The 26,873-nt window shown below is 57.2% G+C and overlaps 1 protein-coding gene across 4 annotated transcripts in view; it reads right to left on the reverse strand.

Annotated features, from left to right (window-relative positions):
• Positions 1-203: 203 nt before the first annotated feature.
• Positions 204-26,873, reverse strand: part of PTPRU (protein tyrosine phosphatase receptor type U) — a 55,687-nt gene continuing 29,017 nt past the window's right edge. Inside the window, exons 12-31 of one of the 4 annotated variants that reach the window (XM_083810457.1) lie at positions 26,556-26,829; positions 24,920-24,956; positions 24,107-24,245; positions 21,861-21,890; positions 21,139-21,296; positions 19,418-19,608; positions 18,180-18,252; positions 17,546-17,622; positions 16,338-16,374; positions 15,981-16,078; positions 15,774-15,890; positions 14,790-14,944; positions 13,477-13,612; positions 12,964-13,113; positions 12,679-12,852; positions 10,305-10,445; positions 8,177-8,302; positions 5,911-6,068; positions 5,192-5,327; positions 204-2,843 (exon numbers count right to left, since the gene is read on the reverse strand). In XM_083810457.1, the coding sequence (XP_083666583.1) occupies positions 2,781-2,843; positions 5,192-5,327; positions 5,911-6,068; positions 8,177-8,302; positions 10,305-10,445; positions 12,679-12,852; positions 12,964-13,113; positions 13,477-13,612; positions 14,790-14,944; positions 15,774-15,890; positions 15,981-16,078; positions 16,338-16,374; positions 17,546-17,622; positions 18,180-18,252; positions 19,418-19,608; positions 21,139-21,296; positions 21,861-21,890; positions 24,107-24,245; positions 24,920-24,956; positions 26,556-26,829 (2,470 nt within the window). In that variant the 3' untranslated portion in view covers positions 204-2,780. Of the gene's footprint in view, positions 2,844-5,191; positions 5,328-5,910; positions 6,069-8,176; positions 8,303-10,304; positions 10,446-12,678; positions 12,853-12,963; positions 13,114-13,476; positions 13,613-14,789; positions 14,945-15,773; positions 16,079-16,337; positions 16,375-17,545; positions 17,623-18,179; positions 18,253-19,417; positions 19,609-21,138; positions 21,297-21,860; positions 21,891-24,106; positions 24,246-24,919; positions 24,957-26,555; positions 26,830-26,873 lie in introns of all 4 variants that reach the window. The other 3 variants (XM_083810458.1, XM_083810455.1, XM_083810456.1) reach the window with 3 other exon arrangements.

Here is a 26,873-nt window from a genome sequence, read left to right on the forward strand (position 1 = left end):
GGTTTTGCAATCCCAGAATCTGGCCCTACAAATGGGTTCCCCCAAAATACCATCCTTCAACAAAGCATGATACAGCTGTGTCTTTATATTTTCCTCTCCCTTTTTTTTTTGTTGTTGTTTTTTTTTAAACTACACACTGCACCAGGGCTCCCTGAAGTATGGGTCCCAGACCAGGGCCAGCAAAAAGAAACCTAGAGGCCATCACGAATTTGGAACATTTATTTATGCAACTGATTTTCTTGAAAGGAAAGAAAGCCAAAAATAATAATTAAAAAAAATAAAAATTAAACAGATAACAGCTGGATGCGTGTGGTACAATCCACATTGGACGTGTCCCTCCTGTGCCACCCCTCAGTCCCCACCGCGCTGCCCCCGACGTCCCCTCCATGGTGGAGCCGCTTCATGGCACCAGTCCCCTCGGCAACAGCTCTTGGATGCTGCCAAAGTTTTCGGGGGTCAAAACCATTCCAATTTGGTGTTTTTCTTGGGTTCTAATTTTTTTCATTGTTTTTTTCTTTTTTTTTTATTAGAAATGAAAAAAGAAAGCACCACTCCAACCTGTAATACCAATAAACATTATCCATCTTAAGAACAGTATTTATATTTATATATATATATTTTTCTATATATATTTCTATGTACAGGCTGTCCTTGCCTTGTGTCACGTGAGCATCCCGGCAGGAGTTGGAGATGGGTCGGCTTTTATAGCACTTTGATGTCAAAGTCTGCCCTTTGGAAGAGATGCCCTAAAAACCCAGAGACATCCAGCAAGGAGATATCAAAAAAGAAAAGGGAAAGAAAAAAATCTCACTTTTAAAACATATATACAACTCCACCAGCTTCTACCTTATCGGGACTAAAGGGGGGTTCAAATTTCCTTTTTTTCTTTTTTTTTTTTCTCCTGTTTTTCTGGCCACAGGTCAGCTGCGAGCAGCGCCCAACGCAGCACCCTTCTCGCGAGAAGGGGATGGGACGAGGCCACCAACTTGCTCCATGCGAGTACCGGCGTTACCCAAAGGCCTGCCACAACCAGCCCGTGTCGGGGTAAGGAGACTATTTGGTCACAAAACAGCACTGGCACACAGCACGGATGGAAACGAAAGGGAACACGTTGTATAGCCCTTGGATCAGGTATCGTCAAGCCGTGCGAATTAGGCAGCAGGAGCACGGGAAAGCCAAGGATCCGGGCCAAACCCACGGACACGCTCCGGTGCCACCACAGTCCCCTCGAAGGAGGTGCAGGATCCAGCTCGGGGCAGCGCAGCTTATTCCCAGCTAAGCACCGAGTAGCAAGTGTTGGCTCCCCTAGCATAAATCCTCCAAGGTGGAGAGATTCATCTCATCTCCCTCCACCTTTGGAAAGCAGGTGGAAGTTCCTCTGGGCTTTGCTCACCTGGGGTGAAGCCCCTTTGGCTCTGAGACCTTCATATTGTGGAGTGGTCCGGCCAAATGGCATCTGCCTGGGCTTTGGATCATGGTCAGGGTGCAAATGCACCAGGGCTGGAAAGGGTCTGCTGTCCAGGGCAGGTGGGGCTGGAGGATGCAGGGGGATGAAGGATGCGGGCGCCCACGGGCAACCTCCAGCACACGGAGGCCGGTTTCTCATTTGCTCTTGTCTACCCACCAAAAATGACCGTCAAGGGTCTTGCCTGGCATTGAGACAAGCAAGATCCCCAGTTCCTCCAGTCTCTGAGGCAGCCCCCAGACCTGTATCTCTTCACTGCCCCTTTGTGGGGCCACATGCAGAGAGAAAACCCTGACCACAGCTGGCTCCCCAAGCCCCGGGACAACCTGGCTTCCCCCAGTAAGCAGGAAACCCTGCAATTATTACAACAGCAGACAGCAGAAATGACATCTCACGCCTGCCTGTAGCAGGATGAAGCCAAAAAGCATCAGATGCCCTCAGCCCCAGCCCCAGGCCATTTGCCTGGGTGGCAACAGGAATTTGCCACCAGCACTCAGAGCCCTCCAGGAGGGGATAATCGATATGGATGGAGACAACTGCATGGAGACAGACAAGCCACGGGGGAAACATCACTTCTGAAGCTCTGCAAGGACACCGGGAAGGCTCCAGGCCGGTCCCCACAGAGGGACACTTTTTGTCCCCTGCCTCCCACCCCACATCCCCGCTCTGTCCAGGGCTGGATGCACGAAGGGGCGCAGCTCACAGAAATACGACAGTGGAAACCAGACTCGTGGCGAGCGGGCAGAAATCCACGAGCTGCCTTTAGGGGATTTGCTCCAGCACAGAGCACAAAAGGTCCCCACAAAGGGCAAAAACAACCGGTGGCCATCAGGGCTCCTCAAAGAGCAGCTTCGACTCCACATACGATTTAAAAACAACGTCTCTTCCCCAAATATCTATCCTGCCCTGCTGGGAAACAGGCTCACATCCTTCTGTCCTCTTCCTTCCCTCCTTGGGGTCTTCTCCAGCTACTCCAGATGTGTCCGAGCAGGACCAGGCAGCGCTCCGGGGCAACTTCTCATGCTCACCAACCCCACGTCACCGCAGGGACGGGACAAGACGAGCTGTGGCAGCGACCCACGGCCACCCAGACGAGCTTGGAGCAAGGGGAGGGGAGTTGGAAAGCAGAGGATGAAGATGGAGAACGGCCAACGCATCCCCACATCCTTTCGTTGCTCTCAATTTGTGTTTGCATCTGCTCCGTTGCTGTTTTTTCCCCTCCTTGCCTTCAGCACTAATGCAACGTCTGAGCACAAAACTGCGCGTTCGGCACAAAGCCTACGCAGCCCCCGGCCTTCGCCCTCCTGGCGAGGTGCTATCTGGTCTCCAGCGACTCCAGGTATTCCAGTGCTATGTCGTAGCAGAAATGATACTGCTCCTGTTCGGGGAGAGAGACGAGAGAGTTAAGATCCCAAATTAAGTGTTTCCCAAAGCTTAAAGGCAAAATAAGTTTCAGCAGCCCTAAGGAAAAGCTGTTGAACTCCACGGGACAGGAGTATGACCCTCGCTGGGGGCTTCCTCCCTCTCCTGTCCCCGATAAAGCTCCTGCCAAACCAACACTGCCACAAACAACTCGTTTAGCAAACAATGCCCATTGCTGGGGAAAATGGATGAAACATCCGTTGGATGCAAACACACCAACAGCACTGATTTTCCTGTATTTAGGGGGCACAGGGCATCTTCACCTCCCCCAGAAGGAAGAACAAGGACTGCAACATCCCCTTAGTGTGAGGATCTGGTTTATTAATTGCACCAGGGCTGAGCCTTCCCTGAAACCAAAGGCATTTTTTGCTTCCCATTACACCTGGCTCCCTGACTGCACGAGGGCAAGCCCAACATAGCTGGCTCCTATTTTTATAGCAAAAATCACTGAAATTGGGCTCACGAAGGCTGTTTTGTCTATCCTCGTCCTCCTTTATGTGACCTGTTCTTGTGCTCTCCTGTCCTGATACAATTTATAGCACACAAAACTACGGGGAACCTCAGAAGTGTCCATCCCCACGAGATGTTGCTCCTTCAAGCATCCAACAAGAAAGAGAAAAAAAAAAACAACAAAAAACATTAAGATTTCTGATGCCCCTGCGTGGGAGCATCCTGGGTCCCCTCATCTCCCCAAATCCTCGGCAGCATTATGGAGATGGCAGCTTGAGCACCGGCGTGCAAATCCCGTTATCCCCAGGTGGGAGTGGGCAGAGGGGCTTCAAAGCAAGGAGGCTGCGGCAGCTTAGATTAAAAGCACATAAAGCTTCTGGATTAAGAAAAGGGATTGTTTCCATTTATTTTAATAGAAAAATAACCCCCCAGAGGCGAGCAGAGGGGGGAAAAAAGCACAAGCTGGATCCAGAGGGAAACGTTCTGCTCCGGCTGCTCTCTGCGGGGCTGCGGCTCCTTACACTGGAGGAGGATCCAGCCTCCAGCAGCTCCGGTAGATTGGGATTCCCAGAATAGCTGTTTCAGGTTCATTTGAGGCTGGAGGACGCTCGTGTCCCGATGCGAAATGTCGCCTTTTTAATACCTTGGCAATTTAGCCCAACGGGGCTGGTGGCCTCATGCTTGTCACATCATCTTTCCATTAGCTGCAGCTCTCCCTCCGCTCCCCGGTCCCCTCCCTCACCTTCTCCTCCACTTTAATTCCTAATGCAAATCACATCCCCCTCAAAACCATTTCATTTCTCCATTTAGGGATTTTATAATCCGGGCAGGGTAAACATTTCTGGCTGGCTTGCTTTGGAACCACCACGAGGCACCAGCCCAGCACGGGATGCGTGGGGACAGCCACGTGCCTGCTCCTTCCCCGGTCCTGCCATCGGGGTCTGGAGTAGGGCACAAAACTTTCGCCCTCCCCACGTGAAACGTGGCTCCATCGCCCCCCCCAGCAGCTTGCCCACCAAGTCACCCTGCTCAAAATGCCGTTCCCTTTTGTATCTCCAAGAGGAATTTGTCAGGCTTCACCTTCCAGCCCTCAGCTCCCCTCCTGGCAGCACGAAACCATCCCGTGGAGCTGGCTGGGTGAATTTAACTCCAGGCTGTTTTCTCTAAATCACATCCACTGGAAGGACACCCCCTGCTCCAGCCGAGGATGGGGACAGGGAGCCAGCGCCATGCGCCACCTCCCCAGGGACACCCCTGGGCACACGGGTGCTGCCGGGGGCTCAGCTCGGCTGAGCCGGACAGGCAGCAAGTGACCCAGGGCTGTTCCCAGCCCCCCAACCCTCAAAAAAGCCACAATTACAGCACCACAGGATGGCTGTGGTGGGAAGGGACCTCTGGGTCCATCTGGTCCAACCTCTGCTCCAGCAGGGCCACCCAGAGCGGGGTGCCCATGACCATGTCCAGAGGGCATTTGAAGATCTCCAAGAAGACCCCACCACGTCTCTGGGCAGCCTGCTCCAGTGCTCTGTCACCCCTGCGAACCTGCCCTATTAGTCCAGGGATGGATTTCTGGCAAGCCCCGTGCCAAGGGCACATCAGCACAGCGAGATGAAGGCAGCACCAAGGCGGCTTTCAAGAGGCTTTCACCTACCCACCCAGCCCAGCCTGCTGGGGAACTCACTGAGACATGCTCCTGCAGGATGCCCCAAACACTAGTTGGGTTTGGGATGGGAAATGAGGTGTTTTGGGGTGCATGCATCCCCCAGCACCTCGCCCCTCTGCCAGAGGCTTGCAGGAAGGCAGATGCACAGGGAGCAGCAGCCAGCGCCGACACTGGCGGTGCCTGATGCTTACCAAGGTCTCCACCATGTTTGGCTTGTAGTTGCGGAGGGTCTTTGCAGCGTAGAAGACATCTGCCATGTTGTGACACTTGAGCATCTCCAGGATCATGGTGGAGGCACAGTAGGTGCCGCTCCGGCCGCCCCCGTTCCTGGTGGGAGAAGCACGCGTGGCAGTGGCAGGAGGATGGCACCTGAGCATCGTCCTGCACCATCCACTTCCCCCCGTTCTCTGCCCATCCCTCCCTTCCAGGAGAGGTCCCAGAGCCCCCCTAAAGCGGGGGACCTAGACTGGACCCCACTGGGCCTCATAAGAGCCACAACAGAGCAGGAAAATGCCTTTTTGGACCATCAAGGCTAGACCTGCGGCGCAGCAAAATCATTCACCCTGGGGTGAAACCATCCGACACGGTCACGTCTGATCCCTGACTGCAACAGGGACTGGGGAGAGGAAGAGCGAGCACGATGCCGGTGTTTTATAAAGCATGTTCTCAAATTATCCCTTGGCTAATGAAGACAGACGAGGCCGTAATTAATTTTTGATTAAAGGCTCGCCTGCTGTCTCTACCAATCTGCGAACGTGCTGGGTCCCATCTGAGCAGAGCGTGCGGGGGTTTGGGCACAAAAATTGCCAGGAAAGGGATTTTCAGAAGAATTTCTGGCAGGACTGCGGACAAATGAGCTGGTGGCTTCTCCCCCCATGCCAGAGCCCGCTCCTCTCCAGCAGACACTCACAAGCAGTGCACCACGGTCCTGCCATCGCCACTCTCCTTCTGCCACCTCTCCACTTGGGCCAGGAGGTGCAGGAAGGACTTCTTGGAGTCCGGGGTGTCTCGGTACGCCGACCACCGCAGGTACTGGAAATGCCGGACCATCAGGTGCCCCTCCTGCAACTAGAAAAGTAAACCTCATTAACATGATCCCACATTAATGGGATGTGCCCTCTCTTTTCCTTCTGCTGCCCTCTTTTCCTCCACTGGAGGTTTCACGGAGGGCTCTTGCCATGTATTAATAGCAGAGGAAAAGAGGAAAAGCCTTTCCTGGTGCAGTAGGACGGAGGGTTCTCAGCTCACATCGACCCTTCGGTCCCACCAACCCAGGCAGCTCCACAAACATAGTTTCCCCTAACCAGCAGCATCTCAGGCTGTCCACGTATCTCACAAAACTTTCCACCTCAGCCTCCCCACGGCTTCTCCATCACATCCTCAGCTCGCAGGCAGAGGATCCCCAGGGGACGCGTTTTGTTGTGTTCGCTGGAAGCCAGGAGCTCACCGAAAGCTGCCTCCCGCAGAACTGGGGCGCAGTGGCAGCGCGCCTTAATACCCTGGTAAGCTGGTTAGCCTTGAAACCTAATCTAGTTAGCAGGCTGCGGGAGGAGGATTACACCCAGGGAGCTGAACGAGGCCAGGTTGCAGCCCGGCAGATGTGGGGCTCTAGCTCAGAAATACTCTGGGCACCAGGAGGAAACTCCTCTGACAGCCCGCTACAGAAAGCTGCAGGGTAAATCTTGAAGCTTAAGTGCTCCTGATTTTTGGGTGGTCCTGTGTGGACCCAGGGGTTGGACTCGATGACCCTTGTGGGTGCCTTCCAACTCGGGACACTCGCTGGTTCTGTGGCTCTAGGTGAAAGCTCTGGCTCACGGAGCTGGCTCCCCTCCAGCCACCAGCAGCCGGCACGGCTCGGCGAGAAGCGGCTCCTTGCGTTTAGCAGCGCTCCTCCGGCGCTCTGCTCCCTGGGGAGATCTCTGCTTGGATCCAGAGCCTGCGATCACGCTGCATTTTAATTCAGCAAGGGGCATATTCTGCCACCAGCCACGGCCAGCGAAGGATTTCAGGCTGACGCCCAGGAAAGACCAGATGCTGCCATGGGGGGCACAAACCAAGACCCTCTGAATCCAGACCAGGCAGGACCCGTCTCCTCCGAGCCCAGACTCTCCCCAGATTCCCTCTGCCCGATGACCTCCATCATCAGAGCATCACCCTAAGCCCTTCGGCAACCCTGGGAGATGTACAGCCTTCAGAGCCATCACCTCTTCCTGGCCAGGTTCTGCAGTCAAACCAGCTCTTCTCTGCATGAAACTCTGCACCCACACGTGCTGCTCATCACAATCTGTGTCCTTGCCCAATTTCACTCCATTTCTCCTCATTTAAAGGCAAGCCAAACTGACCAAGCATGAAAGCCGGGCTTGCAGTGAACGCAGCAGCAAGGACATGAAACCCCGGGCAGGTCTCACCCCAAATGAAAACTGCTCAGCAGGTCCCAGAGAGCCCACAGCACCCACGGGGGGCATTTCTGTCCCGAGGTGCACGCACAGCAGGGTACAGATGGGCCTCCAGGAGGATGGGAAAGGTCTTCTGTAGAGTTGTCTAAGATTTAAAGTTGCGCCAGGGAAGGTTTAGGTTGGATATTAGGAAAAACTTCTTTACCGAAAGGGTTGTTAGGCATTGGGATGGGCAGCCCAGAGAAGTGGTTGAGTCACCATCCCTGGAGGTCTTTAAAAGACGTTTAGATGTAGAGCTTGGTGATGTGGTTTAGTGGAGGACTTGTTAGTGTTAGGTCAGAGGTTGGAGTAGGGGATCTTGGAGGTCTCTTCCAACCTAGGTGATTCTGTGATTTCTGTGATTCTGTGATCTTGTAAGGATGTGGGAACTGGAGGACGGTTGGATGGAGCCAACGGCACTGAAGGTCCCTCTCGGCCAGGAGGCAGCTGGTGCTGCACCCTCTGGAGGAGCCGGGTTGGGCTGAAGAGCACGGCAGCACCTACAGGCTGGGTGGTCTGCAGGGTGAGTTACCCAGCCGAGCTCCAGGACTGCATGGCCTCACTAGGTACATCCTTCTGCTCTCCAAGGGTCTTCACTCTCACAAAGAAGCTCTTTGAGGCGCCCCAGCCCTTCCCCAGATCCACCCAGCCCTGCCCACAAGCTCCTCCAGTGATCTGCACCGGGGGAGCCTGGTCGCGCACGGCCACACGTGGAGCCCCCCGACCCACCCCGTGCCTCACCCGCGTGATGTTCTGCACTCGGAAGAGTCGGGACACGATGTCCTCATCCGCCGCTCCCGAAACGTACTCCACCTCCATGGGGCCGTAGTGCTGGAGCCCGGGCTCGGGCCAGTACTGCAGGCAGGGCTGAGGGGAGAAGAGGCACAGCACCGTGACCGGGGACACGGGCAAGGGTCACCTCGCACCACGGGCAGCTGGTCCCAGAGGGGGCAGGATGGTCCCCAGGCCTGATCCTGTGCTGGGATGGAGCAGGGCTTGGATGCTCTGGCTTTATAAGCAGCTTTGCCACCGGCAGCAAATGGGACAACAGGGACCCTCAGCCCATGGCCAGGACATCCCCAAAATCACGCCGGTGGCAGCCAACAGCCCAGGGAGGGTTGTGTCCCTCCCACGTGTCCTGCAGGGCACTGATGGATGGCTCCGGCCAAGGGTCATGGATGGGATTGTTTTCACACCCTGACAGCTGGGAAACCAGCAGCGATACAAAATATATGATGTTTGTCACCGCACTTTAACAGAACATTTAGCATTTCAGGCCATCTAACGGCTTGGGCCTAACTGCATGGCAAATGTGTTTGAGAAATAATTGGTTATTAATAGGGGCTATAAATCTCCAAGATCTCTAAGCCTTCTAGACTCAGAGCTATAATTTGGATATTAAAACTTCCTTCGGCAAGACATAGTTCAAGTGAGGGATATACCCTCTAAGTCACCTTTCAAAGCTGCCTGCTGTAAAGGCTGATTTATTAGCTGTTGGTCCTAAACTGGTAAACATTTAAGACCCAGCTAAATATTGTAACACAGACATCCCTGAAGAATAGATGTCCAGAGAGAGAGACAGGGCTGAATAATGAAGAAAAATGGCAGAGACCCCGCCGGGACAGCGCCGCGGGACAGCAACTGCCCTGCCGTGCTGCAGGGGATGGGGACAGGGATGGGGACAGGCAGCTCCTGCTGGGCATTTCTGAACTAGGGGATGAAAGAACAGGTGGACAGGGAAAAAATATATGTGTTTTTTTCTGTCTTTATCCCTTGCCGTGGTTCCCTGCAGCCGGGTTCAGCCAACAGCTGATGCTTTTGCTGCAGAGGTGACGCACGGCCACGGTGGAAGGACGGTGACATGGTGGCACAGCCACAGGGCTGGCTTTGAAGGAGCACTTTGTCCCCCCTGCAGGAGGGTAAGCGTGAATCCAGGGGCAAAACGCACCGGGCACCCACCCCAGCTGGACCTGCCCGCTGCTCCTGCATGGCACCCCCAGTGTAATTGTATTTACACCGCTTGTATTTACACCACTCAGGACCAGCACTGCATCCGTGTCCTCGTGATGAATGGTACAACTGCCAGTCTGGGTCATTTACATCGCGTATCTGATCTCACCTCGTCAAATAAGCCAGCTAATGAAGTCTTCTCCAGACATCGATTAAGTGCCCATAATGCTAATTTTATGTAAAATCCACTAAGTATCCTCACTGATTTAATGTTGCAGACCTGGAGTGGACTTTTACATCTGCTCTGGCTGTGACTCCAGCTCCCTGGCCACCTCGGGAGCGGGCTTCTGTCCCCTCTCTACAGGGGACAGGGGACACTCCCCTCCAGCTCAGCAGATCTGCACATCCCATCACACCGTAAAGCCACAGGACAGCCACTTTGCAGCAGGCTCATTTATAAAGCAGCATTCACAAGTCACCACTCATTTGGAAGACAAACACCTGATGGCTTGGCACCAAAACATCACCTCTGCCAGGGCAGAGCACTGGAGGGGCTGACAGTGTGCAAGGAAACTACAAACCCTCTCATGGCAGGAGAGAGGGAAGGACACACCTTGCTAGAGAAGTGAGGTCCTGGTGGTGTATCCCTGCAAGAAGAACCAGAGGAGTACCGTTTTGTGCCAAGCTGAACCAAAACATCTCAAAGAACCAGGGAAATCCCCCGTGCCTCAGTTTCCCCTTTGTAAAAGGAGGATAAAATCAGTTCTTTACTCCCAAACTTTCTGTTTCCTGTTAACTCTTTATCTCCCCTGGGCATCCACAAAGATTAGAGTACAGTAACGCAACGTCAACGTCAACGCAACGTCAACGCAACGTCAAGCAGGACAGGGCCGCCTGCAGGGCCAGCAGCAGCACTCACCCAGGCGGAGTTGGACTGGTTGAGCTGGTTGAGCATGACGATGGAGGTGCAGCCGTAGTCGTACACCAGCCGCCAGAAGTCGGTCGTAGTGTTCTGCAGCGGGTGCAGGGTGACGATGAAGGCAGCGCTCTTGGTGTAGCTCTGCGGAGAGGGAAGATGGGCACCATTAAGGATACGGTGGCAGCACTGAAGCCATTCCTGTCACACCCCAAAAAAAGAGTACTGAGTGCCAGTAAAGCCATTTTCTCTGTGCTGGGGCAGAACTGGCCTCCCTGGCATTGACCTCGGTCTTGGTGCTGGGAGATGCTATCAAACCAGGCCCAGGCTACTGGTGAGGATGAAAGCATCAGCTTTCTGCTCTCGGTTCTAGCAGGGAAAGGCGTCTTGCACACATAACTAGGAAAGAGAAATCACCCTGGATCCAAGAACAAGCGCAGCTGGATGGCCCCAGCCCTGAGCAAAAGTGCCTCCGCATCACCCACGGCCTCACCACCGCTGCGCCCCAGCACCTTTGGGCACCCCAAGCAGCAGAGACAACCGGCTCAGCTTATTTTCAGGGGGGAAAGGAAACCAGAACGAAAGACCTCTACAGACAAGAGAAACCATTTCAGATCCTTAAAATATCGCCCCTCAAATTAAAGACGGAGGAAGGGAAAGAGGCAAAAGAAAGAAAGCAGAGGTTTCCAGAAAGGAAACTGGGGTCCTTCCTCCCCATCAAACCCAGTGGGGACCCAGAGAAGCTCAGTTGGGTGCCAGCACCCTCCCAGCAGGACTGGCTGTGCCCGATCACAACCTCCCCAAGCACAACAGGAGCAGCGACGAGGTTTCCATCCTCCCCTATTAACCACATGTGCCTCTAGCACCCGCAGTCATTTTGCACCCATGCCAATGACGGTGCCGCGGCTCTGCCAGTGCCACCACCGTGCTCAGCACCAGCGGTGGGCAGCACGGACCACGGATCTGACAGGCGGACAGACTGACTGAGCAAATGGCTTTGGCACTAAAAGAAAATGAGACTTTTGTTTGTTTGTTTTCTAAAGAGGGAAATGGATTTTAGCCCTTCAGCAAGAATTTCATCCAAAGGGCTTTTTGTGTCTGTATAGAAATGTATTCTCTGACCCGGGCAGTCCCCGTAGCAGCGATTAAGGAAGGGATGCTCAGTGATGTATAAACACAAAATGGATGTGCAGACCCCAAGCAAGCTGAAAACAAAGCTGCCAGCACACGATAGCCACAGCCTCCATTTGCCGGCTGCCGTTCCCGAGCCATCAAGCAGCCACCTCCGGCACAGGCACGGGAACTGCTCCTGCTGCAAGCAAATGCAGGTACAAGATCTGTACAGAGACGCAGCGTGATAAATCAGCAGCTGGGGAAAGAAAACGCAGGGCTGAGCCAGGAGGTGCTGGTGCTCAGGTGCTCGGAGGCGTTGGGGGGTGGCAGGGGAGGGGAGGCTGCCCGGGGCACGCGGAGCTGCGAGGCTCAGCCAAAGCACCCAGCTCGCTTCCAGAAAGTGGTTTCGGTGACAAATGACCCATCACTCCACGCTCCGAGCTTGCAGCAAGCCTCTCTGCTCTGCTTTGCCATCGCTGGCAGGCAGGAAATAGCTTTTCCATGACGGGTGGCCTTTCTGATTGCACAAGGGGACGCACGGTGGCTTGGGGACCACTTCAGAGCCCCCTGAACTGCAGCAGAAGGGGCAAGCAGCACGCACCGCGGGATGCTGGCAGCACGCAGGGAGGCTTGGCGCTAACAACCCCCTGCCAGAGCTCCGTCTCCCTTCCATGCTCCAGTTTCCCTATGAAATAAATGAAGATAACGCCCTGACTTTCTTTTGTGAGCGATGAAAAGCTCTTCTGAGACGAACAAGATGCCACCGCACAAAAGAAGGGGTGAGGGACCCCACTATGCTGCTTCTTGCCTTTCCTGCACAGGCTGGGGCCGACACGGGCCCACACCTTCATGCATTTGTGAGAAACAAGGCACTGTGAGTGCACACTGAGCAAGGGTTTGGCATGAAAAGCCACCCCACAGCCTGCGACCACCCCACCACCCACAGCATGCCCACTTCTGCATCGAAAGGGGGGCTCAAGGCTGCATGGACACTGACCGCTCTGCAAGATCAGCAACGAGCTGCAAAACCGCACCAGGCTTCCCCACATCCCCTCTGCAAGCCCAGGACCCCCATATCCAAGGGGGACACCCTTGAAATTATACCAGTTATACCCAAGAAACCCAGCATTTCCACCCACAAGGACACCAAGTCTCGCCTCATCCCACCTCCGAGCCCCCACACCATCCAGGGAGGTTTGCGGCATGGCATGAGGACCCTGAACCCAAAGCAGCCCCTTCCTTCCCACCCCCAGAGCACACGTACATCGGTTAAGGCCGCGTTGATGTAGTTGTTGCTGTCTCCATCCACGGAGATGAGGAAGGGAAGGCATCGGTCGGGCGGCAGGACGTCCATGCTGCGGTTCCTCTCCCGGTTGCGGGGCAGGAGGGCGATGCTGCACTCCTCCACGTCCAGGTGGGGAGTGACCGAGTTCAGGGTCTGCAGGCAAACACGCTCCCCTTAGCTCCGTCCCTGCTGGGACCGGTCCCCAAATCCCCTCTCTCATCTCTGGAGCTTGGGAGGGGTGGCAGGGATTTTGGGGCCGCTCACCTGGAACTCCTCCCGCAGCTGCGAGGAGTTGCTCTGCGGCTCTATCCTCACCATCTCCTTGTAGGTGGGCTTGAACTCGCTGGCGGGGATGCTGGTCTCCCCGCACAGGCAGGCTTCCAGGATGGCATCGTGGATGAAGACGTACTGCTCCTTTTGGGGAGGGAAGAGGCTGAGCTGGGCAGCAAACACAGGAGGTTCCTCCTCCTCCTCCCCCATCGCCCAGCCCCTTCTCCGCCAGATGAATTTGTGCAAGGCCAGGGCAGCTTCTGCTTGCGGGCAGCAAAACAGCCTCACACTCCTGCTGCAGCTCTGCCAGCCCTAGAAAAACCACCCCACAAAGGCTGAAAAGCAACGAGATGGGTGCTGGCTTTCCATGGGCCACAATCTTGGTGACGCACCAGGCTGGAAGGACTTTACAGCCTGGAAGGGGACAGCAGAGCAAGAGCAATCCCTCCACGAGGTGCTGGCACCCGCAGCACGACCTGCCCCTGGTCCCCAGCCATCCCCGCTCACCTCCGTCTGTATCATGTTGATCCTCCGCGAGCACAGCGTCTTCACACAGTTGTAGATGTCCACGACACCCTCGCACTCGGCCATATCCAACATGACGTCCAGGACGATGTAGCAGCCGGTCCTCCCCGTGCCAGCGCTGGAGAAGAAGGGGAAAACAAAGCAGAGATGTTCCCAGTCTGTACGGCATCCGCACGAAGCCCCGGGTGCCAGCAAGGTCTGCACGGTGCCAGAGGACATCGCACACCTCCGTAACGCAGCCCCCAGCCCGGCTTTCCCTTCATCCACCCCCTCCGCACACCCACACGCTGCTGCAGGGCCGGGGCTGTGCGTGGCAGCGTGGGCGCTCACGGCAAAGGGGAATCAGCGCCTTCGCGCAGCTGCGATCTACGCTTTTTGCAGCAAACCCGGCAGCCCTGAGTGCCGACAGTCCTGCGGGACCCTACCCAAAAGGATGCTGCAGGAGGACGCTCAGCACCATGCCCCAATGCTCAGCACCGTGCCCCGATGCCAGCAGCCAGAGCAGGCAGCAGCCCAAATCCTGGCACCTTCGGACCCCACAGAGAGCGACTGAGGCTGAGCCCCCCAGAACAGAGCCGCCCCCCCCGCTCCTTTCCCACAAAGTCTTCCGCGGTGAAATCCTAATTTCTGGGGCTGATGAATCATTCGTCGTGATTATCAGCGATTACAGACTATGGGAACTAATCACAGTGGCTCTTGCCAGTGAATGAATACTGATGAGGCAATTGACAGGGAGAAATCAAATAAAAAATCCCTCCCGTTCACCGGCTCCTCCTTGTTTGCCCAGCTAAGGAAGAGCCATTAACCTGTCACACAGGGACACCAGCGTGAGGACGGAAAACCGCTGCTCCCAGCTCTGCTTTCGCACGGCCAGACCCGGGGACACGCCGTGGGGACAGGGAACGGCGCTGCCCCACGGGGCAAACCCAGCATCTCGACACAGCCACCACCGGTGGCCCAGCCACCCGTCCTTCTGTGCCACCATCTCCCATGGGGACAAAGCTGGGGCAGCACCCACGGCACGCTGCTCCCTGCCACCCACCCCAAGCAAGCCGCAGCCCTGGGGATGACTCCTTGCAGCTCGATGCCTTCATATGGGGACGCCCAGCTGCAAACCCCAGCTCCTTCCCTACCTCAGTCCTCCCTTTTGTTACACATTTCCTATTTCTCTGCTAAAATGTACTATTTCCGAGCTTTTCAAAGGCTGAGCACCCACCCGTGACACATCGCGCCGCCCCGTGTGCAACCCAAAATCCCAAAAACCCACGTGGGATGGGGCCGGTCCCCGCGCCCACCTGCAGTGGATGACGATGGGGCCGGCGTCGGGCGGCGTGGACGCCTTCACGCGGCGGATGAAGGCCAGCAGCCCCGTGGCGTGGTAGGGGACGCCGTGCTCAGGCCAGGACGTGAAGTGGAACTGCTTCACCTCGTGCCGGGCCGAGTAACCTCGCTGCAAGGGAAGGGCAACACGGCGTGAGGACGGACGGACAGACGGATGCTGTGCAAAGCTGGGGGGGGCTGCACGGGGCAGAGCAGCAGAAGCAGCCCCTGAGCCTGCTTCAGCTGCTTTGTGCAAACCCTCGGGACAAAACCCCTGCAGCAGGGATGCTACAAAGGTCTTTACAACGGAGAAGGGCACAGTCCTGCCCCAGCCACCCAAACACCCGATTTCCTTAGGAACTGAGGATTTTCCCAGCCACACCACGGTCGGTCACTTCGGGAGCCCTACAGCTCTCTCCTCCTCGGCTGCGAGAGGGTTAAAAACAACCAGAGAAGGCAGCAGCAGCCCTGGGGCAATCTGGATCCGTTCCATGAGCATCTTTTCTACCTGCCTCCTAACTAGACAGTAATTTCATGTTCCTTTAGATTAAGGGGTGAATTACACCGGCTCCATCCCCAGGTACCACGCTGGAAAATAACTGCCACATTACGCACGCCGCAGCCTGGAGGGGAAAAAGCATCATTCATCCTCCTTTGCAATTACACGGCGCTCACCCTGAAATTCAATGCTCACCGCTGACCACAGAAACAAAAGCAGGGCTGAGCTGTGCGCCCGGGCAGAGGGCGCAGGGCCAGGACAGGGCTTACAGCAAGAAGCACAAAGGGAGGAGGTACCGGCGTCTCCAGGCTTGGAGGTGGCACCTCCAAAGATGCAGAAAGCCCCACGCTGGGGTAAATAAAGAGGATATTGGTCAATGTTAACAAAGAATGGTTAAAGATGCCCGAGGTCTGTCCTTTGCCTGCTGGGTCGGGCGGGTTCCTGGCTGATGGAAGCGTACCCTCTCGAGAGCGAAGGTGCGCACAGCGTACTCCGCCAGCGTCTCCGACTGCACCAGGGTGATCTTGATGTCCCCGTACATCTCGGAGTCATCCGGCCAGTATTTGGAGCATTTCACCTGCAAGGAGGGGAGACAGGATGGGCTTTTCAGCTCCTGTGGAGCAGATCGCAGAGCCATAGGGTAGGAAGGAGCGAAGGAGACCCTTACCCGGCCCACCTCCACCAGCTTGGTTATCATCACGATGCTGGAACAGTGCTCCTGCCACACCATGCGCCAGAAGTCGTACACCATCTCCTGCTTGGGACCTGCGGGACGGAGGGAGGGGGCAGCTGTGTGGGCTGGGTGCTGGGGGATCCTCAGCTGGCCAGCACCGCACAGCCGATGGTGGAAAATGTGGTCCTGGGGATCTTGTGGCTAGGACAGCTGACCGGCTTTGCTGTTGCCCCGTTTGGCCCCAAAACCGGCCCCTTTCCTCCCTTTTCTCACAAACACAAGGTTAAATCCCCCAGGGACAAAATCCAGCTGCTGAATCCGGCAGAGAGTGAAGAGGGGGGGACGACTCACCTTGGGTGGCTATGAAGTGGTTGGACCTGTGGTAACCCTGCAAGGGAAGCGGAGGCGTCAGGCCCAGCTGGGGCTGTGGGGCACTCGAGCACTGCCCCATCAAACCCTTCTGCCACCAGCCCAGTGCTGCCCCAGCACCCTGTCCTGGCCCAGATCTCGTCCCCTGTCCCAGCAAAGGCTCGTGTGACCCCCCCCAGCCCGCATCTTCCTTCTGCACCAGCACCTCCAAAACGTCCCAGGCTTCACCAGCATCGCTGCCACACCATCACGAGAGCCCGATGAGAATTGCCCAGCCCACAGCCGCCCCCCGGACTTCATTTCTCCCCCCTTCCCCACTCTGTCCACACATATAACCAATCCTGACACTCACGGGCACTATCCCACACCTTTACACAGAGCAACAGCCCCGTGCCCGGGAGCAGGGAACCATCTACTTACTTCTCGGTTAATCCGAATCTGAACAATCCCGTTTGGACACAGGTTTGAGAAAGAAAGATCAGAGACAGACATTAGTGAGGCAGAGCTCGAGAGACAGGACAGAGCCACGGGGCAGGAAGGACACACGGGGACAGGCACAGGGACACCGCTCGGGCACAGGGAGCCCATCACAGTGGCATCAGGCCCCCTTTGCAGGATGATGTCCTCTGGACAGGAGGGAAGAATGGGATCTGCTGCTGCTTCCAGAAGATGTGAGGAGCCCACAGAGCCCCTGAGCTGTTCCTCACTCAGTGCCTAACGAAGCCTCCACCAGAGCCCAGAGACACCAGTCTCCCCTGGGCTTGGCATTGCTGGAGGCACTGGGATGTCATTCTGGGGACTGAGCTCTGCCCAAATTCAAGCACTGCTGTGACTGGGGGTGCCCCAAATTCAAGCACTGCTGTCCCCCAAGCCCAGGGTGAGACAACAGCCCGTCCCCGTGTCCCCCCCAACCTCTGCATCCTATACCCTGGGTAGACAATGATCCTGGGACCACGGCGAGAACGGAGAGCATAGAAAAGGGGATGAGGAAGGAGAGAGAGAGGAGCAGAGGAGGAAGGAGAGAAGCATCTACATGGGACAGGGACAAAAACGAGCAGAAATTGCTGACGGACATAAACCAGGCTTGTCAGAGTCCAGCCTGGCTCAGCTCCCTGCAGGGCACAGACCCTGACGGCCCCATAGGACGCTCAGCCCCCGCCGGAGGGGACCTCGGCCCCGTCCCCACTTACATCGATGTAGTTGGCGTTGATGTAATCCGAGTTGGGATCGCCCAGCAGCGGATGGAGCTTCACGCGGTGGCGGTCGTCTGGAAGGCGAGGGCAGAAGGAGGCATCAGGAGGTGGCAGGGACAGCGTGTCACCTGCCCACCTTCGGTGTCAAACAGGGCCCCGGGCAGTGCCAGCGAGGGAGGGACGAAGCTCCAGAGAGCAGCACGCCGCAGGGGGAAGGCAGCAGGGCTCCTGAAGGACCTGGTGGGTCCCCATCCCCGCAGCAACGTGCAGGGAGCATCGTGTAACCCCTGTGTCACCCCCAACCACCTGCACTCCCGCACCAGGAGCACCCCGGGGCGCACCAGGACCATATTGTGGGTGTTACCACTGTTTAAGCACCCCAAAACGTCCCCTTTTCAATTGCTCCCAGTTCCAGCCCTCCTGTTTGCGCTGGTGCTGATCCAACGGGAGCTTCCAGAGCTGAAACCCTGCTGAGGAAAGCCTGCTGCTGCCACCGACCAGCCAAACCCCATCAGTTTATCCTTTGCCACGGACCAGACAGTTGCCAAAACCCAAACCAACCAACCAACCAGCCCTTCAGGAGGCTTTTCACACCCTTTGGGGTACCCAAGCCTTTGTTATAGGCACTCACAGGTCGACACATGGTCCTGTCTCCCTTTGGTTTTGTCTTTCTTCTTCGAAGCATCCCAGCCTTCAAAGAAACTCTGCAAGGAGAGGTGGCTGTCACACCCCGAGGACAGGGCTCTGGGGACACCCCCAGTTCCAAAACCCTCCCCAGGGAGCAGGGGCAGACGCGCCAACTCCATAGCAGCTCTGCCAGCTCCATGCTTCTGTTGCATCCACAAAATGCCCCATTTTCCAGCAAATTATATGCTGCTTTTTATTTTTTTCAGCTTTTTTTTTTTTTTTAATCTCCCCAGACCCTTTCTCTCCCCAGCACAGAACAGGTTTGTGTGTAATAACAGTAACATTCATAGATTGGCATAAGAGGAGGAAAGTGGAAGGAAATTACATGTTTTCTCCCCTCCCATAATATCTGAGTGCTTTCAAATGACTAGTTCCAAGAACATACAGCAGCTTTTCAAGGAGCACTAATGATTATAGCCAGCCCTGGTTTGTCCAATACGCGAAAAGGGGGGAAAAAAAGCTCCTGCACTTGAAACAACTAAACATTAAACAGTAATTTCCCTGGGAAATTTCAATCGCCGGATCTGTGGGACACCGAGGAGTCAGGAAATCAACACCGCTGGGTGCGCTGCAGCAGAGCCGCACCGAGCACGGCGCTCCGTTACCAGAGCTGCAGCCCCACGAGGTGGGACGGGCACGATGCGAGTGGTGACCCTTGGGGGGACGTCCACCCCCTGCAGCCTCGCCACGGCCTCGGGAGCTGCTGGATTGCTGTGGAATTGCTCGGAGGAATTGCTCGTCCTCGGGCTGTGCCCAGTCACGGGGAGAGCACGGTGGAGAGGGAGGAGGTGGCAGGGAGGTGACACCGAGGGGTGTTCGCCCAGGAGGACCTGAGCATGGAGAAGCATCCCCAGCCCTGGCAGGAGATGCTGGGTGACTCGCTGCATGGCTGGCAGAGCTGTTTGAGCTCATCTCATCTGATTAAATCCTGAGCTGTCAGCAGCAGAAACCCAACCCAGACCAGCCAGAAAGCAGGGACACCCCACGTGCTGACAACACCTAACGATTCAGGACGCCCAGAGAGCTCGGAGACCCACCTCCTCCTCTCCAGAGAACCACAGCTCCAGATCTGGAGCATCCTCTTGCACGTGGGTCCTCCCCGTGCCACCCTGCCACATCGCAGGGGACATGTCCATCGAAAAACCCGCCCTCCCCCTTGACACCGGCACGCAAGGCTCTCACCTCGTACTCCTGCTTGAAGCCGTAGCCTTCGGCCGTCTTCATCTGGTTGATGTGCTGGAGGAGGTCGGCCACGCGCACGGCGGGATGCAGCTGCCCGGTGTGGTACGGGGACCCTTTGCGGCCGCACTGGCGGCGGGGGGAGCCCCCGAGCAGGCTGCTGGACTCGTTGACCACGCTGCTGCGCTGGTCACCTGCAAGCAGGGAGGGAGAAACAAGACCGTCAGGGGGGCAACGCCTCTAGGACCACAGCAGAGATCTTAAAAACCAGTGGGCAAGGTCTTAGGGGGCTCACATGCTTATTTCCCATCGATTGGAGCACTTAGAGCAGCAGGAGCTACATGCACAAATATCCACTTGAAGACTCGCCTTGAAGAATTGCACTGCCAACGTCTCCAGCCCAGCCTAAGGGTTAATTCTCCTCGCTGCTGGACCCCACCGCCTTATTTCTAGCAGCGACACAATGGACTTCGCTGCTGGTTAATGGGCAAGTTCATACAGCGTTTTACCCAGTTCGTGCCTTTGCCATATAATTACCAGCATCCCACACGGCCGTGTGCCTGGCCAGCAGACGGAATCCCAAAATTGGGGTTTGGGCAAGAACCGATGCTTCCCACTGCTGCCAGGAGAGGCGGCCGGCGCGGAGCCCGCAGTGCCGGCACGCAGCTCTGCCGCGACGGTGAGCCCTGGATGCGGTTTCCCTAACAACACTTCTAAAAACCGCCCGTGCCAGCTCGCTCACACAGCTGCCAGGCTTTTTTTTGGGGTCTGCTTGGATGCAAGGTGCAGCCCCCTTGCTCGTGCCGACATTCCCCTGCTCCCCGTGCAGCCCGTGCAGAGAAGTTCTCCATTGGGGTTAATAGGAAATGCACTGCGATGTGCCGGCAGCTCCGTGCAGGCTGGGATCTGCACAGCCAAATGCTGAGGAGCCCGCTAGGTATTTTACAAGATGCATTAGGGACTTGGTTTAAATGCAAGGAAACTGAGGCAGGGTGAGGAACAGCCCACAATGGGTTACTGAGCAGCCCAGGCATTTATCCCCATTAAATAGTGATGGTTTGGGGTCAGCGTGGCTGCAGCAGAGACTGAGCCTCCCACATCTCCTTCTCCACTCCTCAGCCGAGCAGAGGGATGGGGAGCAGCCCGGAGACGAGGAGAAAAGCAGCTCCAGCCCCGCTGGGAGCAGGATCGGGCCCCTCAGCCCCCTTCCCAAAAGAAACCCAGCGCAGCGTGCTCTCCCGGCTCCGAGACGGAGGAAAAGCTCAGTACAAAGCAGCCTGGTTACGAGGGTTTCAAGAAACCCCAGTAGGAGCGTAACTGAAAAATAATACACCTATACGGACGCATTAAAAGGAGGAAAAGTTTGCCCTCTGGGCTTCTATTATCTGCAAGACAATGCCAGGAATCATATTAATCCAGCAGTCAGCGGAGAGGAGCCGCGTGTAAGCAGCATCTTGGAGTTACTGTAACAGATGTTATTAGCATATGGTTGAAACTGGGGCACTGAACGAGTTATTTTACAACTAAATCAGCGCCGAGACGCATCCTCCAGTGGGTGTGAAGTTATCAGTCTCCCTCTGATGTGAACGCTGTGGCTCTTTAACCCTCCACACCCCGCAGCTGTGCACGGCGACACAAAACACGTCCTGCTGGAGCCCAGGAGCCGACTGGGGCGTGCCGCTGGCTGCTCCAGAGCTCCGAATGCCGTGGCTCCCCGTCCTTACCCCGGTTGCTGTAGTTGTGGGTGTCCATGAAGGACAGCCCCAGCCTCTCGTCCTCCTGCAGCGTGCTCTGGTCCGTGAAGCTCCGGTCGATGGCGCTCATCATGTGCGTCTTCTCGTGGCGGTAATTGATGGTCGCTTTGGTCATGTTGACGGGTTTGCTGCAGAGGGATGGAAGGGGAGAAGCGGGGGTGAGCCGAGCTGGACTGGCCGTGCGGCCAGGTCCCCAAACCAGTGACCCAGGGCTGCAGGGCTTGGATCCTTTTGGGCGCCAGGATGGATTTTTCTCCCCTGCTCCTTTGGTTTTCTGCTGCCCAGAGCCAGCTGCAGCCCCGCATGGAGCACCTCTCGCTGGCTGGAGCAGTTCCAAACCATCCATCCTCTGTCCCCCTCTGTCACCAGGGGGGAGGACAAGCAGCAGGAGACTCAAACCCACATCACCCGAGGGACCTCACCGCTCCCGGTGGGGACAGGACCCTGCAGGACACTGCCAAAACACTGCATTCAACCAGGCACCGGCCACCCCAGCAGGAGCAGAGCCGTGCTGGGTCTCTGGCCCTTCCTGCTTACGCTTCCTTTGGTCTCTAACGAGCTCAGAAGCATTATTTTCCCAAGCCAAAGAGGCCCTTAAAACATACTTGACAGGGAAAAGGACTTGTTGGAGTGGAGAGCGGCAGAGCAAGGGGGGCAGGAGGAGGGGAGGAGAGAGAATGACAATTACTTACGGGTAATAGGAATAGGAATAGTAGTTCCTCCTGGCAGGCGTGCAAACAAAGAGAACGGCAGAAATTGCATAAGCAGCTTTTCTCCGGCGGAGCAAAGGGGGGCTCGGGGGCACGGTGCGGGAGGGAAGCGATGGGCATCTGCACGCTGCAGCCAGCCCCAAGCACCTCGGGGCGCTCTCCCTCCTCTCCAGCCCTCCTTCCCCACGGAGCCGTTCCCTTTTTGCTCCATAAAGCGTCAAACCACGGGATGGAAGCCGAGGGTGGCTCTTCCCTGCCTCTGGCAGCGAGCCTTGGAGGGCAGGTAACGGGCTGCATGTGCCCTAATGCCTGCGAGTTACTACCGGGGAGCCCGGAGCTGTCAGACGAAGCCCTGGGGACTTCAGCCCTCCTCGGTGCTCAGGAAATTAAATGCTCCCAACAGAAAACCTGGCTCCCATTTTGCACCTGCAGGAGCCTGGGCATCCTGGCAGCGGGGCCAAGCACCGGCTCTTGTGGCCACCACGGTCCCAGGGCGGGCGGAGAGGTGTCCGAGGGGATATTCCCCGTTTTGTGAGACTGAGCAGCAAACACGCCATGAATTTAGGCCCTCCCCAGGGAGCTGAGGAGGCAGCCCGCTCGTTCCCCCGTCGGGGGAACGTTTCCAGCCTCCGCTGCCTGTCGCCATTCATTACGGACGAGCGGATTCTGGGGGCACATTTCCATTCCACCACGTCAGCGTTTTTCCAACGGCAAAATGCTCCGGAGGAGATTTACGAGCCAGTCCCAGCTTCCCGACAGCCCCCAATTCGGGGCCCTCGGCACCGGATCTGATTTGCGGCCCCTGCCGCTGGTTCACGCCGGGATGCTGAAGCAAAGCAGCTCCTCCTCCTGCCCCAGACCGGTGGAAATGCAGCGGTTTTCTACCTGCTAACCCAACTGCATCGCTTGTAAGAACCAAAGGGCTTCAAATGCAGCAGCACCACCGGCGTTTGCTCCATCCAGGACAGGTCCAACACCGCGTGCACAGGCAGGCAGGGAGCTACGGGCCGATCCCGCTCGCCTCGCAGCAGCACGGCGGCGATGGGACACCGCAGCCTTGTTTTCAAGCTGGCACAAATCAGCAAGAACCCCTCCAGGTGAACAAAGCCATAAAGAGATCTGCAGCTCTGCACCGGCTGCGGCTGTTTTGCTCCCCCCCGGCCATTAGCACACTTCCCTTATTTTGCTCTCGAGCCCGGCACGGGACGGCGTTTAATTGCTGCCCTTTTCTCCCCATTGTGCCAGCCCTGCTTTTAATTCCCCCCCACCCCCCCGGCTCTGCCGCCTCAGGACCCCTGCATTAAAAGGCCACTTTCCAGGGTGCTGCGCTCCAGCGAAAAGCAGCGGCCGCGGCCCCAGCGCTCCCGGGGACGAATGTCCTGGAAAGCCCTCGTCCTCCTCCCTCCCGCCCCACCGAGCTTCCCGAATATCGGCCGGCTGCAACGGCCACGGCCGCATCCAGGCGGATGCTCGAGCTGGGGAGCGCAGGGACTCCCCCCCGGGAGGAGTTTGGGGTCCCCAGGGAGCAGAGCGCAGAGCCCTGGGAGGCTCCCCCTTCCAGCACGCACAGGAACTGGAACGTCTCAGAGCCAGAAAAACTGGAGGCTACTCAAAAAATCAGTATTTCTGCATGAAAATGAGCACCCACGTCCTCCTGCCCAGGCCTGGGAGCGGGCAGCCCTGTTTGTCTTGGTGCCCTCGAGCACAGGGATGGTGACAGAGGGGCTGAGCGCTGCCCCAGGACCCCTGGAGCTGCAGCATTTCAGTCCCTACAGAACTGGCAGAGCAGCACGAAGCCAAGAAGGAGCAGTGAAAGACTGGAAAACACGGCGGAGAGCGGTGGAGCAAAGCTGCAGAGGGTGAAGGGGCATCCCAGGACTTTGTCCTTTGGTCCCCCCGTGTCGCAGGCAGGATGCAGCCTTTTTTTGCTGCTATGCCTGGGTTTATTCCACGTCCTCAACCCATACAATGCCCCAGGTGCTCAGCATCTCCTTCCCACCCAGGCGGGCTGAACACCACCGAGCCATCGACACCAGCCCTTCCCCAGGCTCCCGGCACGCAGGGGAAGGTTGGATGGGGCAGGGGAAGCAAACGGGAAACCTCAAAAATCCCCTCTATTGTGCTGGGAGGAGGTCACCAGTCCCCAGTCACCCCCAGTCAGTGCCATCACCCCTTAAGCTGGAGCGGGGAGGACAGACAGACGGATGGGAGGCGCGGGTTCCCCTTACCCTTTCCGGATGACGACGATGATGGCTCCCAGGAGGATAATGAGGACGACGAGCCCGCCGGCACAGATCCCCAGGATCAGCCCCATCTCCTCCGAGTGCTGCGACACCTCCAGCGGCCGCTTGCTCTCTTTGCAGGCAGCTGCCAGGGGAAAGCGGGGCGGGGGGCTCAGTGCTCAGCTCCCTCCTGGGCCCTGCCAGGGCCGGGCACTGTCCCCTGCCTCCCACATGGCTGGGGGGGGGAAAAGGAAATTCATAGAATCCCCCCAGCTGGAAGTGACCCACGAGGACCATTGCATCCAGCTCCTATGTAACATCTATGTGATGTTCATATAATGTGCTGTGCAACATCTCCTCTACATGCAGGGGGTGGCAAGGGATGACGCAACACAGAGCCCAGAAGTCTCTCTTCTCCCCAGTTCCTCCCCGTGAGATGCTCTGAGCTCCCTGCATGTTTTATCCCTGCCGAGACGCGGGGAAAAACCTGGAGAGCCGCAGTGCCTTGGGCGCATCCCTTCACCTCTCGATCCCCGGGGGACAATGCAGTCCCTCTGGGCCACCTTTTGTCACCCCAGACACAATCCCCCTGCGCTCAGCATCCAGCACAGCCAGCCCCAGCACCACCTCAATAACAGCATTAGAAAAAAACTCAGCCAAGGGAAAAAACAAAATACACCAGACAGCGAGCAACAACCGCGCACCCTCCCAGCGGCGTGGGGCTGAGCTGTACCAAGCCGTCGAGCACCCGACCTCGCGGCAGCACCCCGGGTCTGCAGCCCCGGCAGGACAAGCTGCTGGAGCAGGGATCTTGCTTACCTTTGCGGGCGATGCGGATGCAGTTCAGCCGGGTTTCCTGCGGAGGAAAGAGATGAGGAGTCAGGCTGGCTGGATGCAAACCTGCTTTGTTGATGCTTTTGCCCCCCAAACCGGGGGAGTTCCCGTGTGGTTTGTGTTGAAGCACCCACTGCTGAGCCTTAGGAGCTGTGGGGCACACAGAGTTATCCGTCCCGCTGAGTTATCCATCCCCGGCATCTTCTAATCCAACATCCTTTGATTTAACAAGGCCATCACTGCTGGCACAGAGGGCGAGCAAAGCTCAGGGAGGTGCAAAGTGAAGGTCCCCAGCGAGCTCCTGGAGGGACCCCAGCAGTCCCAGCCACCCGCAGGTCACCAGCAAGCCACTAACCATGGCTAAAACACCCCAAGTCACCATTTGGAGCTTTGTGGGGTTTTTATTTACGATCAAAGCTTTCAACCCCCATCCCTGGCGCTCTGCACGTGCTGCCAACGTTGCCGTGAGGGCTTCACGCTCAGCTGTCCAATAACTTTCACATTTGCATTGTGGGTTGAGCTCCAATATTCCATTTTTCCGTGTATCTGGTTTCTGTTGAAAAAAAAAATCCACCATTTTCGCAGCTCTCCTCTCTGAGCTTCCTCCAGCGCCTCGGGACACCAGCGCTGCCAAACCCGCTCTGTCCTCGCAGCCCGATGCCAAAATCTGCCCGCGCGAGGTGCCCGGGGTGGCTGGCACGGCACCGCTCTCCCGGAGGTGCCAGGTCTGGCTTCTCCTGCTTCGTGGTCCAGCTGGCCCCGGAGCCAGGACAAACCCAAGCTGGGAGGCAGCTTTTTTGCGACGCCTGACGGCAGCCAGGACAAACCCATTGCCTCCCAACAGGAAGGTTATGAAGCACCAGTTATCATCCAGCAGTGCCTGAGCGAGCCGGAGCCGAGATGCTGCCGCCTGTCTCAGCTCTAATTACAAGCCAGCGAGGTGTGAACGATCCCGGAGGAGGAGGATTCGAAATTCAGCTCCTTCCCTGCGAGAAGGGAGCTGCAGCCAGCGTGCGGAGCCACGGAGGAGCAGAGATGCTGCCACGGTGCCACAGCTTCACGTTTGGCAGCTCGTCCCCAGGGTGGACCAGGAGCTGCTGGAGCACGTGAGGATGATGAAGGTCTCCCAGGGGTCCTGATGGCAGCTTGGAAGAAATCAGCCCAGATGGGGAGCGGAGCTTGGGACAGACGGATCCGGGTGCTGCTGCCGGGAAGCCAGGGGACTGGTAGCCGAGGAATGTGCAGACATCTCTTGGTTCCCAGATCGTCCTTTCTCACCCCAGGATCAGCCCCTGGGAACATGGGTCTGCCCCCCAGCAGCGGGGCTGAGGCTGGACCCCCCAGGCCCAGCGCTGGTGGCCAGGACCAGGCAGGGGACACGCACACCCCAGTGGGTGCCCAGGCTCTGGGTAGGACGGGGAGCACCAGGCTGCACTCCCAACGCACCCCAGGGTGGCCTCAAGTGACGGGAACTGAGGGCAGGCAGCCAGCAGGAGGACCTGAAGCAAAGGATCTAAAGCAAGCCCCGCTTTCCAACACCCCCTGGGACCCTACGGGGCTGGTGGCAAACCAGTGGTCCCCGTGTCCCCACGGGGACCCAGCGAGCCGCACGGCTACTCACCCCTTTGAGGTTGCTCATGGCCTGGAAGTAGATGAGATACGCCTTCTTGGGCTCCAGCGGCGGGTTCCAGTAGCCGCTGTAGGTCTGGTTGTCCCCCACGGTGAAGGGTTTGGCTTCGGTGAGGCTGCTGGCGGGCAGCTCGGCCCCGAAATAGTGCACGGAGCCGCGGGACACGGCGTCATCGAACGTCAGCGGCACCGGGAAGCACTCCTGGCCGCCCAGCTCCCGCTTGATCTTCTTGGGCCGGTCCTCTTCCACGATGACCTGGTAGGTGCTGGGCGGGCGGCGGGCGCAGGTTAGCTTTGCGAGGACGCCTCT

The sequence above is a fragment of the Anser anser genome (assembly GCF_964211835.1).
Source record: "Anser anser genome assembly, chromosome: 24".
In the NCBI taxonomy this organism is placed as follows: domain Eukaryota; kingdom Metazoa; phylum Chordata; class Aves; order Anseriformes; family Anatidae; genus Anser; species Anser anser.